Consider the following 15,233-nt stretch of genomic DNA (forward strand, 5'->3'; position numbering starts at 1 on the left):
CATCATCATGGGTTGGGTTTTCGTCTTAACATCATCGTCCCCCCCACATTTCTTCGATGCGTATCATTTGGGCGTTTTCCTGGCATGGCCAGCCGGAGTTAGGGAAACTACTGTGTGGGAAATGAAATGGCGAAAGGGATGGTGCGACTTTTGGGAAGGGAGATGTTACGCGCGGATGAGGTGCGTTAGGTATCTATCCCTTTTCTTGGATGATAGATGGGAGTATAAAAGCCAGACATGGTTTATTAAAAGGAGATTGCGATCTTGATGTCTACTTGGTGTGTGTACGTGCTTGATGACATGTTCGAGGCTGTGTTCAATTTGATTTGGACTACTACCCTTGCCTTACCATCTCCTTTCCCTCTTGAGACAAACGTAAAGACGTTGTCTGCACGTCAGACCACTTCACCGTCTTCTCTTGCATCGCTCCCCCTATTCCTCATCTTCTTATACATCCATACACCTAGCACAATTGGACCGTGTATCAACAAAGGTGACCATTCTGAGTTTTCAGCCTGGTCAGATTTGTGTGTCGAATATGTAGTACTTCGAGCGCTGGATGTCGTCCCGTAGCTTTGGCTCGCGTCTGTCGATGCGGCCCCTGGGGGCCTGGGAATGAGGGGTGTTGTGCTGGTCGCTGTATCCGGTCGCTGAGAGGCTGTAGTAGCAGTAGCGCTTAGAGTTGACGTCGATGCATCTGACGGTTGCAGGGTTGTATTGGTCGTGGAGCTTGTGCCTGGCGTTGGCTCTGCGTGTGGATGATCTGGCGATGCCGAAGGAGTTTCGCTTGCTGTAGCTTCATCTGGTGGTGTAGCCTCGTCTGGTGCTGCCGTCTCATATGACGCTGTCGTATCAGCTGGTACACCATGGCTCGGTGAAGTGGTCACTACAACAACTGGTGTTGAGGATATGTTCTGATCTGCCGCGGCGCTCTCTTGGGAAACGCCGTCTATGGCTGTTTCCGTCGTCTCACTTGATCCTGCATCGGCCTGTGCCGATTTTTTCCTCATACTAGCAAGCCAAGACTTGACCAAGTACAATGTTGCTACATACGTCTTGAGTTCTACGCTCAAGAGGAACACTATCGGCCATGCCAACATCAACCATACGAACGGTATTATGGCAATGTTGACATAGCCAGACGCTTGAAACTTGAAGAGGCCACACATCTTTCCTTTCGCCTCATCAGGTAGCGTATCAGTATACGTCGGATTGTCGTGGTCTTCCGCACTTGCAATACTCCAAGCGTCGAACTGGGCTCTTGCAAGAGATGATTTGAACAAGTGCTCAGCCTCATGCTGCCAATGGTCATTAGGCAGTGGCATGGATCGAGATTGGCCGACTCGTTCTTGGGCCAACAGTCCACTACCGAGACGAAGTTTTATGGCGTCGTAGGTATTCGAGCTCTTCAATGCGTACTTCAAGAGCCAGTAGGATGGTGTAGTGTACCCGCCATCCGGTACCGCATCATTTGCATGCCAACATGGTGACCCCGAAGGTGCACAGAAGATGGTCTCATCAATACAGGCGAAGGCTCTTGCTTTTGGCTGGGAGTTGTAGTAGTAATCGCTTTGATCACCATGGTACCGGAAGGCTTTATCGGCTGTGAAGATTGGGTCGTAACTTGGCTTAGTGTAAAGAATACGTAAGGTTGTCACGAAAAAGAGACTCAAAGTCTTGGTTATGTCTTGCAGTAGCCCTGTAGCGTTCAGGTATTCTGAAGGCTGATAGAAGTCGCAAACCGTGTCGAGTAACGATGTGGCGTAGGTACTATAAGTTTCTTAGGCACGTTTAATAGGAGCCAGAGGTCTCGCCTCCAAACTTACTCAACTTTGTAAACAGGCGCTTGCCATTCAAATGGATGGCCAGTCATACGCAAAGTGTATTTTGAAAGTAGCACTTTTTCTGAGCAATTTTTGGTGTCCCAGAGCTGTCCATAGAGGTATCTGTATCCCGACTCGTTTGTCCTGCTGTTGGTGAAGTGTTCCACGAAAGGCCAATCTGCACTCAGTGGTGCACATGTTGTCTTGCGTCTGAACTTGTGCATAGACTCCTCGTTGATACCAAGTACTCCTGAATCAACCAAATTTGTGTCAAAGGTGATGGCCGCGCCGGGTTGGTAGCGCCCAACACAGACTTCGGTGTGCTGAAAAGGGCAGGTGTCCTCTCGCCTGTCATACCCGATGGACGAATTGTAGAAGAAGTCGCACTTGGTGGCTTTGACTTTGGTGTCAGGGTCATAGCAATCCTGCGCATAGGCGGCTGCCCGCCGTTCTCTTCCCACCATCAGTATATCTGCACGTACAGCATCCTCTTCACCTCCTTTCTTGTTGTCATACTCGTAGAGACCACAGACATCTGACTTCAACAACGCAGATCTGCTTCTTGCAACGTTGTCGGTCAGCACTGTCCCCACAATGGATTGATACAATACCAACAAGACGGATGCAAGAAGAAAGGAGCGAAAGAAGCGATGTCGAGCTTCCCAGGAAGGTTCTTGGGCGATTATGGAGGACGCCAAATACTTCCATCCGCCCTCCGTACTAATGGCAGTTTTCACAGTACCGGTCGGAACAAGGCGGTAGGCAGCTTCATCGTCGCGAGTATTTGGCGTCTTTGCTGGCGAGCGGTAGTATTTGACACACGATATCGTACTGATTACAATTCGCAGGACGTAGGGTGACGCCAGGGTAAGGCTGATAGCAATGCCGACTTTGAACCATTGCGCTGCCCGCCAGGAATCGTGTTGCAACGTCTGAAAGCCTACCGTCCTATTAGTACATGATTCCCAAAGTCGAGCGCACACTCACTGTGTCCCTCGCTATGATCCCTCCATCGTCCCGTCTGCGGCATGCTCAGAAGCGACATTAGTAAATATGCAGTATGGTGGTTCGGCTCGTGAAATCAAAGTTGTTCAGTGATGCCCTGGGCTCCAGACGCATCAGCCTCAAGTGGACGGGCGTGAGGAACGACACGATTTATCAGAACAACAGAATCTGTGCTGCAAGTTGTGAGTGATAGGAACCGCTCCTACCATGAATGCTGAGCAACTCAATAAACGTTCGCTTCATTCGAGTTGCACAGTCTCTTAGGTCGCTTCGACTTGAGCTCGTTGTCAACGTTTGTATCCGGGGCGTACTGCGAGCATGAATCTCGAAAACGCCGGCGAGGCACATCCATGCACTTAGGCTGAATGCTGACAACAATGGTCGCGCGCATTCTTGTCAGGCTACGCTAACCACTTGGATTGGTTCAGACGTGCATGACGGGGGCGTTTTCCTACGAATAAGATACGGCCTGTCTCATTGGCAACACGGGACAACACTCGTAGGAGCAACCGAGGAGACCGCATGACGCATGCGCTCATTAAGTGCAGAAATGTCCAGGCGTATTTCAGGTTGACTTAATAGTAAGAACTGCGGATAGACATGTCGAGTTAGTGAATGAGTTACCGTCAATGTCGCGGCGAGTGGACATACCTTATCTTTACGACACCGCATGTCCGACAAAGCGCGGACCGCAGTCCTTCAGCCTTTGGTTTTTCTGCAAGCGCGATTGCCTCCCGCCACGTACGCCGCGTACCCGCCAAACGATATAACGAGGCGCGCCCCGAGCTAGACTCCGCTACTGCATACGATGGAAACACACGTCCCCTGGAAGTGGTACGAACCACACAAGCGATTCTACAAGTACGATGCTTCTGGTAATATTGTATGGTTGGAACCAAGCCAGACTAAGGATAGCGGAGATGAGGGTCCTTGGCCAGATTGGGAGTATTCCTACAGCTATAGTCGTTACTACAGGTACGAGTATGGTGATGACAACACCATTCTCCAAACTCTTTGGAGCCGTCCAGGTCCACCGGAAGAAGCCCAAGCCGATATCAGATCAGGGCGCTGCTCAGAGTGGATCTGGTCGCCTCACTACAACAGCTATCACAAGCTCATGTACGGGAAAGAGGATATTGTTCTCAACACAATATGGGAACCAACGTCAATAAAGGACGCAGAGATGCTCATAAATAGTGCAAAAAGAGCCGTACATTTTGCATACCGCGGTAACGGATATCTTACAACGAGTTATCACATACCGCCTCAGTGAGTTTTTGGCGTCATGGCCAAGTGTGATATGCTGACACCATCGCAAGATACCGCACGTTGGAGAGCGATAAAGACCGGCAACGAGATGACCGGAACGACCGTAACCGGCATGAAAGGAGCGGCTACAGAGATAGCGATCCTTCGGGTGGGAGACAGCCTCCTGATGACGGAGACCAGCCAGACCACGGCGACGATACGCAATCAAACCCTGGGAGCTCCTATGGTCAATATCCCCCATATGCTTCCACGTATTACGCGCCACCCGCGTATCTCAAGGCTCAACATCCAATTGTCTGGCAATAACTCGAGAGTGGAGGAAAGGGAGCTCGATCGTCTCTCACATGCGGAATCTGCGAAAATGGCGTCGCGTCCACCAGATCTCCTTGCGACACGGCCGCGTTGATAATGGCTTGCGGTTCCCGTCGCGGTCGGATGAGGATAAATCATTGCCCACAGTACCCATTTTGTCGCTTTATCGTGCCTTGAGGGTGGCTGGTGCTTTTCGCGATGATGGGACGATAGCAGGAGATCGCGTCGTGGAAATGCAGAAAGCAGGAGGCAGGAGACAGTCGCGTATTCGGTGCAGCTTCCGTCGATGCCGAACGCGTAAACTTCATTACGTCATCATGTTGACGCGTTAACGTAGCCGACGTGAGCTGCACCCTCTGAGCGTCTGCTTTTACTTATACACACGACCTTTGAGACTGTAAATACAAACACGACGCGATTACTAGCCGGTTGTACTGTTATATATCCCAAAATGTTCACGCGTTCCTCAAAAGCTTCGGGAACACATGCAACGCGTGTTCTGCCAAAATCCCCTCGCAAGCATGTCATTCATGCTTTGATCGAGAAGAAAACTGGACAAAGGATACTGAGACGATTAGAAGCTCTTCGCTATATTCTTCTTATTGACTTAGTTCCTACGACATCTAAAAACATACCCATGGCATTACGCGATCTGGTAGAGCTTGCGAGCCCCCGAATGCACACCATCACAAGAAGCATAACACCAAGTGCTCAATTTCGCTAGTATTCTCAGGGCCTTGATGATAGGCCGCCGAGGCGGTTTTGGTTGCATGTCAGGCCGCCTGCTGCGCCCTTCTCAAGGTTTACCACTCCGGGCCTAGCGTTTCCCGTTTCGGAAACCCAAGACTTCCGCACGCGTGGCTACGAGGTAGGGCCTTATAGAGAAGTTTCTCTTGAAGATGGCAAAGTTGGCTCATAAGTAATACTGCTTGCAGTTCATGCTGCGCAATCTGCAATTCGACCATTCCAGACCTACGCTCTAGAAGATGACTGCCGTAACCACGACCTTGGCCGAGGACGATCGGAGTGCTGCTAGTAAGTACTCCGAGCACTGGACGTTCATACCAGAGTACTAACTATCCAGCCGCAGACACAGATGCCTCCTCTGTGGTGCACGTTGAACCCACCGCCGAGAATGCCGACCTCTACACCATGGACCTCCCAGAATACACTCAACAGGTCGCGGGCGGAGAAATCTCGGTAGATGCGGAGTCGACGCAAAACGAAAAGCCACGCAGTCAAGACCAGTCGCCGGCATACGACTCACTTCCAGGCCCAGAACCGCGGAGTCTTCAAGAAGAGCACGAGTACGACATACGACAGGATGCTAGCGACCAAGAAAACCCATCGCATACACGTTCGTCAAACGCTCCAGCCTTGACACATGACTTCACAGAAGCCGATGCAACGGCGAGCCTTGCTAGCATACGAGCATGTAGCATCCTTCACGATAGACCAGCAGTATGGCTGGTGAAGCGGAAAAGCCTGGCCCTATCGCCGCTTGCGGCTGCGGTGCTTACTAAAGAGGGTCTTCTTCAACCCAAAGACTTGCATCTGTAAATAGTCTCGCAATGCAACAAACGGTGGCTATCACTGACACTCACTACAGCATATCTCAATACTCAGACATGAAGCACGACCCAACCGACCCGGTATCCGCTGCATTTCTCACTACCTACGACGTGGTAAGCGGAATCATGCTGGGTCTCATAGCAGGTCCCGTCGAACTGGGCAAACAAACAACACCAATGCTACTGCAACGCGAGATAAGACGGAAAGAGAAGCGGGACGGGACTGCCAACCCATCACCTCCTCTCGACACCAAAGACTCGCCTCATGTAGCACGCCAAGTAGCCCTCGGTACCGCAAAAGGATTCGGACGCATCATCACCACCAGTCTGAAGAGTCCGGCGATTGTCATGCATGGTATTACTCGAGGTTTTCATAACCTTCCGAAAGCGTATGGTGAGGAGGTACGGCAGTATGAAAATGTGACTGGGTTGAGGAGTGGGCTGCTGGTCAGCTTCAAGAGCTTTGGTTACGGACTGAGTGATGGCATAAGGGATCTTATAATCAAACCCATCGATGGTGCGGAGAAGAATGGTGTCCTGGGTTTTGCCGCTGGATGTGCGACTGGCGTTATGAATGCGACCTTTAAGCCTGCTGCTGGTAAGTGGCCTTTATTATAGATGACGACTGGTTGGCTGACTGAATGTAGGCGCATGCGGGCTGGTCGGGTACTCGTCGGTTGGGGTATATAAATCCATTCGCAATATCGGTTCGGTAAAGAAGGAAGATCCGATACATTTGGTGCAAAGGCTGGGCGAAATCGAATATCAACAGGCGAGCGATGCGGATAGGCTGTACATAGTGCGTCTCTGGTGTCAAACGCAGATGCGCGTGCGCATATGTTAGCTTGTTGAATGCACCGTTTCGGTTTGTCGATGTTGTGATTTCATGGTTCAAGTGATGTATTGCGTGAGAAGGAGCTTCGCTCGGGTCGAAGATACTATCCCTTAACCAATGCGTTGGCTGATCTAGCGTGTCCGGCCCTTAGCTCGATGCAGAGGCCTTACTTTCCGGTACGCCATACGCCCTCTTCATCAAGTAGTGACTAAGTTGCCATTTCTGAATTGTGTCAGTAACTCGAAGTTCCACGGGGCTTGATCGTCAACGTACCACTACTTGCTGGCTCTCGAAATAGTCCTTCCATTCCTTGTCCTCCGCGAGATCGACGACCACATCCCATGGCCACTGCTCAGACTCTAGCTCGACGAGAGTAAAGTATCTGTGTAGCTCTTTCTTGTCTTTGGTCTCGAACTTTCCGCCCTGCATCGTTGTTGCGTTGTCGACCTCAAAGAGGCGAAACCGCAATACGTCTGGTGAACTAGATATTGTGGGGCCGACGACTTCTCTGTAGTATTTCATGACTTCCTCTTCCTTGTCGGCTGGTACGCTCCATTCCATTGCCGCCACGCTTGCGACGTATTCGATGTCTATCGACATTAGTCCGTCATCGCCGGCTTTATCCGCACCCGTGATCTTACCACCACCGTCACCGGACCAGTCGTCTTGTTTCCAACTCTTGATTTCCCGATAGGACCGAAGATCAAGAAGTAGGCCTTTGAGCGAAGCCTGCAAATCGGCATTTGGTGGATGGTATTGCGCGTCGTACATGTCTTTGTTGGCTTGGTCGACACTTTTTATCTCCCATACGGTCATGTAAGGCCATGGCGCGTCCAACCTTCCCACTGGCTCATTCTCCATACCACTCGCTGTTACTTCGCAATGTAAAGCATGCTTTGCGTTGTGTGGATTCAGTGAAGGTAGGTGTACGTTCTCGTACCACTCTTCGCGTCCCTCTGGGATATTCGCCCATACGCAAGCTATGCCAGCCATATTGTTCCGATTTCGCAGCGAGATTTGTCGCAAGTTCAGTAGCTAAAATTCCTCTGGTTAGGGGTCCAAAGTGTTAAATGCAGGTGTTTGTGCCGAGCTGTCAGTCAACGTTTGCAACGGGGAAAAGATGGAGGGACAGCTAGTCTGCAACGTGACGCGGCTGTTGCCATATTATGACAGACCCTGATTCACAGCTGTGTATGATAGTCCCTACGAGACGGTCCGACCGTATTTTGCTCGACCAGTCCACCCTGTTTCGGAGGTAGATAAAGCGGTATATACGCCGTCGCTTAGCCAATGGACGATGATGCGAGCGGACGTGATTGGCTATTGATACCTGAGACGTAAGGCGATAAATTCTTTCAGGACGTGGGCTAATGTGCATGTGTCGTAGGCGATCGACGTTCCCCACAACCTGCCACGAATGCCTGAAGTCGGAGAATTCGAAGCGCGGGTAGCGCCGAAAGGATCAGTGATGTGCCAGCATCAGCCGATTGATTGATGCCAAATTCATGGCTTCACCGGTCATTCGTGTAGGATTTTCTTATCTGAATTCTTGGAGGTATAGGAAGCGCATTGTGCATGTCAGGAGTGACACTAAGGTTGGGCCTTCCTGCGGTCCGCTACGACCCTAGCGCCGGCAGCACAACGGCGTTACCCCCGCTTAGGGGCCTTGGACGCCTGTCCCTACAAGACACATGCCTGTCGACACCTCGTGAGCCAACCTTGGCCCAAGTCACGATGCTTCTGTTTCACTCAAACATTCCGAAATTCTGCGATTTCTTCACGGGCCGAATCGTGAAAGTTGCCCTCGCTCGGTGACTGACGTGTATGCGGTTTTGATCATCTGACCAGATAGATGAATCGCCGGTTATATAGAGCCGCCTGCAGTCGCACGTGAAAGCGAGCTCGGATTTTACCAGGACACCCTGAACGGACTACCAGTCGATCGGTCGTAGGCAGATCGACGCGCAAGGAGATCTCGCTGTTCGTGCCCGTGCTGAGGAAGGTGCTTTTTCTCACAGACATGGTTCGCTGGGCCCATGACAGTATAGTAAACTTGGATTTTGCCCCAGGCCCCTGGACGAGTGCGCCATAGTGATCTACTCTCGCGGCACTATGTACCCACATCTGTGCCGTACCTCAAAAGCCACAGATTTCTGAAGAAGGCAACATTCGCGATTGCCACACCTACAATCCAGGAAACAGAGGTCCCAACAAAAATCTCGGTCTTCAATCTGGTACAACACATGGGTCCTATGGAAGACGGAGTTCAATCAAGATCGAAGTTGAAATCTGGTTCGTGGCTTACCGGCTCTATGGGTATCGGAAGAAGAGCTACCTTGTACGGAAGAAAGCCCGTGCTTTCGCGGTCCAGAAACGAGAGTAATCAATCGTGTCCGCACGGATGGGGTTAGAATGATCATCAACAGCGTTCTTCCAGGCGGGTAACAAGGGGGCGAGGAGCGACTACACCACAGGTCTATCTTGAGCATGCACAAAAACAACTCACAACGAACAGAGTGGCTCCAAGGTCGTGAAGTGGCGTGTATGTATCTGCCGACAGTCACCAGATCATATAGTTGTCTGTTTTACCAAACTACACTGGCAGCTTCTATGAATAGTAGCGCTCCAGCGCTTCTCAACAGACAGCGGAAGAACATCGTCAGTAGATGAGCACCAACAATCTTCCCGTGTGCGCAATCAAGTACCTGGGAATAGCAATGATCTGATAAGTTCTCCTGCTAGATCGTGCAGATACCCGAAGCAGGGACCTGGCAGGTGTTATGCCGTACGAACTTGTAGAACAGCCAGAGCAGAGAGCATAACCCGATGAAGGTTTATAAAAGCTTCATGTTTCGTCGATTATAAGCTCATCTTCATAACATCGTCCCGGCTTGCTCAAACAGTCTTCTTCATTTTGCAGTATCATAAACCAAATTCCAAGATGCGGATTCTTCTTCTCTCCGCTGTCACGTCGACCTTCTTCGCTTTTGCCTACGGCGCTGGAAGTGCCGTCCAAGGCACCGGGTCAACCACTCGTCAGTGGTCCTGTTGCAAGAACTCCTGCTCTTGGCCCGGCAAAGCTCTTGTCGACAAGCCAGTCCTGACGTGCGACGCGAGCGACAATCTCCTCGACAACTACAACAGGCGCGACGGCTGCGAAAGTGGCGGTGGCTCATATGCATGCTCTGATCTCAGCCCATGGGCTGCGAGTAACGACTTGGCGTATGGCTTCGCCGCAGTCAATCTTGCAGCTTCGAACGAATCCGCGTGGTGTTGCTCTTGCTACTCGTATGTTCCTTCAATTTGATGAACGAGCAGTGACTGACCGACTCTAGTCTGACGTTTACTTCCGGGCCAGTCAACGGAAAGAAGATGATCGTCCAAGTCACGAACACCGGGTCTGATCTAGGAGAGGATCAGTTCAACATTGCCATCCCTGGTGGTGGTGAAGGTTCTACCCAAGGATGCACGAAGCAATATGGCGGCGCGGATGTCTGGGGTCAAGACTATGGTGGCGTAGCGCATCGCGACGACTGCGACGCCCTCCCTTCTGCGCTGCAAGCTGGCTGTTACTGGCGGTTCGACTGGTTCCGAGGAGCTGACAATCCTTCGGTCAACTGGGAGAAGGTCAAGTGCCCTGAAGCTTTGTCTGGCGTGTCTGGCTGCCGCCGCAACGATGACCCAATTCCGGGGCAGAACACCCCATCACCGACGCCTACGACTTCGGCCCCGATATCTTCTGGTACTGTACAGCCGGGAGGTCAATGCGGCGGCAAGTCTTACAAAGGTCCCACTCGATGCGTAGGAGGCACCGTTTGTACCTATGTCGACGAGAATTCTTACTATTGCCTCGCGGACCCAGCTAACACAAGAACAACTCCAACGACTACAACCTCTGCTAGTGCCGCACCTACCATCGGCCTACCGTATGACCAATGCGGCGGGAATGGTTGGACTGGCCCCAGGACATGCAAGGATTCGGTGTGCGTGCGAGTCGATGAATGTGAGTCGCGCTGTTTCGATCATGTCACGCATGCCATCCCAAATCTGATACTGACGTATCGTAGATTACTCGCAATGTCAGCCACCGGTATCATCTCAGAGATCCACCAGCACGCGAACTCAGACAACTGCTAGACCTACATCCACTCCACCTGCTCAACCAGCACCGCCGTTCACTCGCACCCGGCGCACGACCACGACCAGACCTGCACCACCAGTGGCTACGGGCCCAGTACAGCTCTATGATCAGTGCGGTGGCCAGACGTGGCAAGGTTCAACAACCTGCAACCAGGGCCTGGTCTGCTTCAAGGTCGACGAATACTATTCGCAGTGTCAGAAACCGACCTAAAGCAGTGGAATCAAACAACGTTGGTGTGATGGATCAAAGGCGTTTGTGTTGTTGCTGATAGAGAAGTATCTTCGATCGTACATGTAAGTATTGGTTGGATGTGGAAGTCGTAGCAAGCCGGAATACAATGCGATTTTGTTTGACATCAGAAGCATGTTCCCCTCTTTCTCCTTGCTCTTGAACTAACTCACAGCTTCGCCTTAACCCCAAAACTCTTCTGCACAGCCTCAACCCCCCTCTTCGCAACATCCTCATCCTGACTCGGCAACCCCGTACTACACCCCACCGCCCCAACAACAACCCCATCCTTCACAATCGGCACACCACCCGCAATCGTCATAAACCTGCCTCCATTGCTGTGATTGATGCCATACGCCGGCCCACCAGGATACACATTGTCTTTGTAAACAGACGTAGGCGCGCGATGACCTGCAGCTGTGAAAGCCTTGTCGATGGCGATGTTGATGGATGTGAGTTTTGCGCCTTCCATGCGGGCGAATGCTAGGAGATGGCATGCGTTGTCCATGATGGCGATGTTCATTGGTACGTTGATTTCTTTGGAGCGCTGCTCGGCGGCGGCGAGGGCGATGCGCGCACCGTCGAGGGTTAGCGTTGGGATGGATTTTGTGCTCATGATGGCTTTTGGTAGAGAGGTTTGATAGTCTGATGGTAGCAACGCGCTGCTGGACGCGGTGTTATGGTGCTGATGATGGACCTCGGATATTGCAGGATAATGACGTAGGGGCGCTTTCATTGGCCCGTGTTGCGGAAGCGCTTGCTTTCGCGCGGGTCCGCTTCATCGAAGACAATATCAGCTCATAATGTTCATTAATCATACCTGTTCTCGCATTTATCCTTTGATGGGATGCCGATACCTTTGCGATTGGTGTCATGAAGTTCCAGCGCACAGCCTGGACTGATGTCTCGGCAAGCAAAGCTCACATGAAAAGCCCTAGAGGACTCCGGAAGCGCGAGCCCGGGAGTATGCTATACGGTGGCCTGCGATGACGATAGCCCAATCAACGAGATTGCTTGGCCTGTTTTGTAAAATGACAATATTCGTCGATGACTTACATTTCAAGTCTACCTGGCCACATCTCGTTCTTGGTCTGTTCGGTCATCTGTTCACATCTCGCGGTTTCCTATGTCCACGTATTTCTTTCTCGTTCAAAAATTTGAAGAAGAAGAAACAGATAACCTTTCAATCTATCAGTTCTTAGCGAAGATTTGTCGGAGTTCGAGGTAGGGTCAGTGGTCGCTCTGCGGAGCGCCAACAATAATATGTATTGTCATGCGTATTGGGATCTGAGTTCTGGCATTTGCCAGAGACTGACTACGCATCGCTATGGCTTCCTTTCACTCTATGGCGATGGGCAGCATATGTCCAAGGGTATGTAGGCGGCCACTGGGTGACATTCACGTGTCTTTTCCACCTTCACTTGCCAAAATGCCTGATACGCGAATATGGGCCCGTGTTTACCAGTGCGTCATATGCTATTCACGACGCGATCTCCAGAATCTTTTCTCCCAACTCACCCAACTCTTGCCTCGTTCCACCGACGTTGACCTAGCGTCACGATAGCCCGACGGCAACAGAAAAGTTCGCGACCTACTTCGCTATCACGACCATGAAGGAAGAAGATATCCTCGCGCGCCAATCTCGTCCGCAGAAGCATTCTACCTGGGTCCCCAAAAGCCGCGACTGGCGTTATGCGACCGGTGTCTTCCAACACGATGATAACGAAACCGCGCCCAACGATCGGTCGGCGTGGGATGACATGGACTACGACTATCAGGTCGCCGACCCTGGAAAGAGCAGGAGTCGGAGTGGCAGTGGCCCAAGCGATGGCGACATCAAAGCGTTCGATGTAAGCGCCCCGGTGTCGGCTACTCCAAAAGGCGCAAGGAACAGAGCCCTATCGGATATCCCGAAGGCCACTGTGAAGGTCCGAGCATTCAAGAGGAAGTCAAAGTCAAAGACTGCGAGGAAGAACGTATGGATGTCAGTAGCAAGGCGCCAGCGAATCAGCCATGACGATGTAGAGGGCGAAGAGCCAGACTACCAGACCTATAGCTTGACCGTCAGGTTGCGCTTCTCAGGCAGACTCATCATAGAGGATGCGCTTCCGGCTGTATCAACACCAGGCCCTATGCATCTCCAACAAATACCCGACACACCTGCGAACTTCAGCACGCCCTTCGGCCGTCATACCCCTGCCACAGCTCGCACCGCTGCCTCGCTCTACACACCGCACATGTCGCATTCGGGCGAATCCGTGCACACATATCCTCCCTTCCAGCGTCCATGGGTAGACGAAACGAAAGACTTCAATATGCGAGCAGTTCGCGGGGTTCTACAAAAGCCTGGGTTCGTAGGAAAGGACCTCGGAGTGCATTATACATGGTACAACGACGCAGTCCCCGTAGACGCTCTACTCCCCCCAGGGGTACCTCTATCCGCCAAAGAAGTCATGGCCTACTACCCCCATCACGTCCGGTGGAAAAGCATGATGGTCCGACTAGCGAACAACGACTATCGCGGTGCGGATATCGTTGGTATGCAGGTACGTCTTCGTCTGTCTGATTGCCCTGAGATAGTTTATAGCTGACAAGACACAGGGATTCTTCCGTGGCCCCCCAACAACGGACATCACAGCCGCAGTCATGAACCAGTTCCAACGCGACTCCGTCAAGAAGGTCATCGAGGGTTTCAAGACGGACACTATCAACGGGAAGCATGATGCCAACTTACATACCGACCACCTGGAGCCAGGCAGATACATCGCGGACAGACGTAGCGGTTACGTCCTGCCGACTTTCGGTGATCTCCTGAGTGGCCTGAACCATCTACCGTCTGGTCTTGATGCGCGCGGCCTTACAGAGTGTCTGAGCTGGTATCTCCATGTCCGGGACTCTTTCACACCGAGGCTAGAATTGAACGTCCTGCATACCCAAGCTTTGATCCGCGCGCTTCGCATACCGCTCAAGCGCTATGGACCGCAGAATATGGATTGCAACGCACTTAAGGAGTGGAAAGAGAAGGGGAGGTTCGAGGAGCGGAAGGTGTACTATGAGCCAGCCAGACCCACCTCGACAGAGTCAGGAGATGAAGCGCAGAAGAGGTCGCGACTGCACATGAACCTAGACAACCACGAAGTCAAGCTTGACTACCAACTCCAGCTCCGCCACGTCCTCACCGTCCCTTTCCTCGTCCTCCACAGTGTCATGGGCGAAGCGCTCAAGCTGGGTATCGAGAAAGCCGAGAACCGGATGAATGAGCGGGTGACCGCTGAGGGGAAAAAGATGCTGGAAGCCAAGTGGGCTGCGAGAGTAGCTGAGAACGCGGAACCAGAAGAACAGGCGCGCGACGTGGAAGCGCAACAACTACAAGCGATGATGGAGAAGCCCGAACCGATTGTTCGAGCAGAAGATAGCGCAGAGAAACCTTATCGCATTCCCCGAACGAGCCTCACGGCTGAAGCACTGCGTACCCTAGCTCCGGCACCGAGAAGAACATCTGCTTCGCAGTCACCGAATGATGGGCCACTTGGTCACCGCGTTGCAGGTTCATCGATGCAAGCGTTTGGTAGACAGTCTCATGGAACGCCTGAACCCATGTACCTCGACCGGGCTTGGGGTACACCATCACCTTCTTCCGCGTATGCGCCTCGCTCGGTGTATGGAAGGAGGGAATATGAGTCGCCAAGGCAGACAGATCAAAGGAATGGGACGCAGCGCGGTGGATGGAAAGACGATCGTGACGGATCATATCGTCCGAGAGATCGGTAAGGGCGATGCTTTCGTCGGCTGATGAGGGTGGGATGAAGACAGCATGGCCATGTAATGATAGCGAAATCGATGCATACCATAATTTCGGGTTCAGAAAGCGATTAGAAACTTGAAGTAGTAGTCAGGAGAGTATGGAGTGAGATAGGCGTACCCCGCACGTCTGAACGTAGGCAGCAGCCATTACTGTGCCGCTTGACATCGCGACTACTCACCATCTCCAGCCTTCAAATACGATGCACTTACCTTTCCACCCACCAGAGTATTGTGTCTTTGACTAG

At 52.0% G+C, this 15,233-nt stretch overlaps 5 protein-coding genes across 5 annotated transcripts; 3 read left to right on the forward strand and 2 right to left on the reverse strand.

Annotated features, from left to right (window-relative positions):
- Positions 1–5,395: 5,395 nt before the first annotated feature.
- Positions 5,396–6,598, forward strand: J4E84_002339 (uncharacterized protein; the record flags this gene model as incomplete). Its single annotated transcript, XM_049384964.1, has 3 exons — positions 5,396–5,444; positions 5,500–5,716; positions 6,019–6,598. The coding sequence occupies 3 exons, from the start codon at positions 5,396–5,398 to the stop codon at positions 6,596–6,598; spliced, it is 846 nt and encodes a 281-aa protein (XP_049246987.1).
- Positions 6,599–6,962: 364 nt separating this feature from the next.
- J4E84_002340 (uncharacterized protein) lies at positions 6,963–7,586 on the reverse strand (the record flags this gene model as incomplete). The annotated part of the gene is made up of 2 exons (XM_049384965.1): positions 6,963–7,037; positions 7,089–7,586. 2 exons carry the CDS (start codon positions 7,584–7,586, stop codon positions 6,963–6,965), a joined length of 573 nt encoding a protein of 190 aa, XP_049246988.1.
- A 2,170-nt stretch (positions 7,587–9,756) lies between these two features.
- J4E84_002341 (uncharacterized protein) lies at positions 9,757–10,620 on the forward strand (the record flags this gene model as incomplete). Its single annotated transcript, XM_049384966.1, is given in 3 exon segments — positions 9,757–10,103; positions 10,151–10,562; positions 10,576–10,620. The coding sequence occupies 3 exon segments, from the start codon at positions 9,757–9,759 to the stop codon at positions 10,618–10,620; spliced, it is 804 nt and encodes a 267-aa protein (XP_049246989.1).
- A 733-nt stretch (positions 10,621–11,353) lies between these two features.
- Positions 11,354–11,800, reverse strand: J4E84_002342 (uncharacterized protein; the record flags this gene model as incomplete). Its single annotated transcript, XM_049384967.1, has 1 exon — positions 11,354–11,800. The coding sequence occupies one exon, from the start codon at positions 11,798–11,800 to the stop codon at positions 11,354–11,356; it is 447 nt and encodes a 148-aa protein (XP_049246990.1).
- A 994-nt stretch (positions 11,801–12,794) lies between these two features.
- On the forward strand, positions 12,795–14,955 carry J4E84_002343 (uncharacterized protein; the record flags this gene model as incomplete). Its single annotated transcript, XM_049384968.1, has 2 exons — positions 12,795–13,730; positions 13,786–14,955. 2 exons carry the CDS (start codon positions 12,795–12,797, stop codon positions 14,953–14,955), a joined length of 2,106 nt encoding a protein of 701 aa, XP_049246991.1.
- Between the last annotated feature and the right edge of the window lie 278 nt (positions 14,956–15,233).

This window comes from Alternaria hordeiaustralica, assembly GCF_023758085.1.
Source record: "Alternaria hordeiaustralica strain BMP 2776 chromosome Unknown scaffold_3, whole genome shotgun sequence".
Classification (NCBI taxonomy): Eukaryota; Fungi; Ascomycota; class Dothideomycetes; order Pleosporales; family Pleosporaceae; genus Alternaria; species Alternaria hordeiaustralica.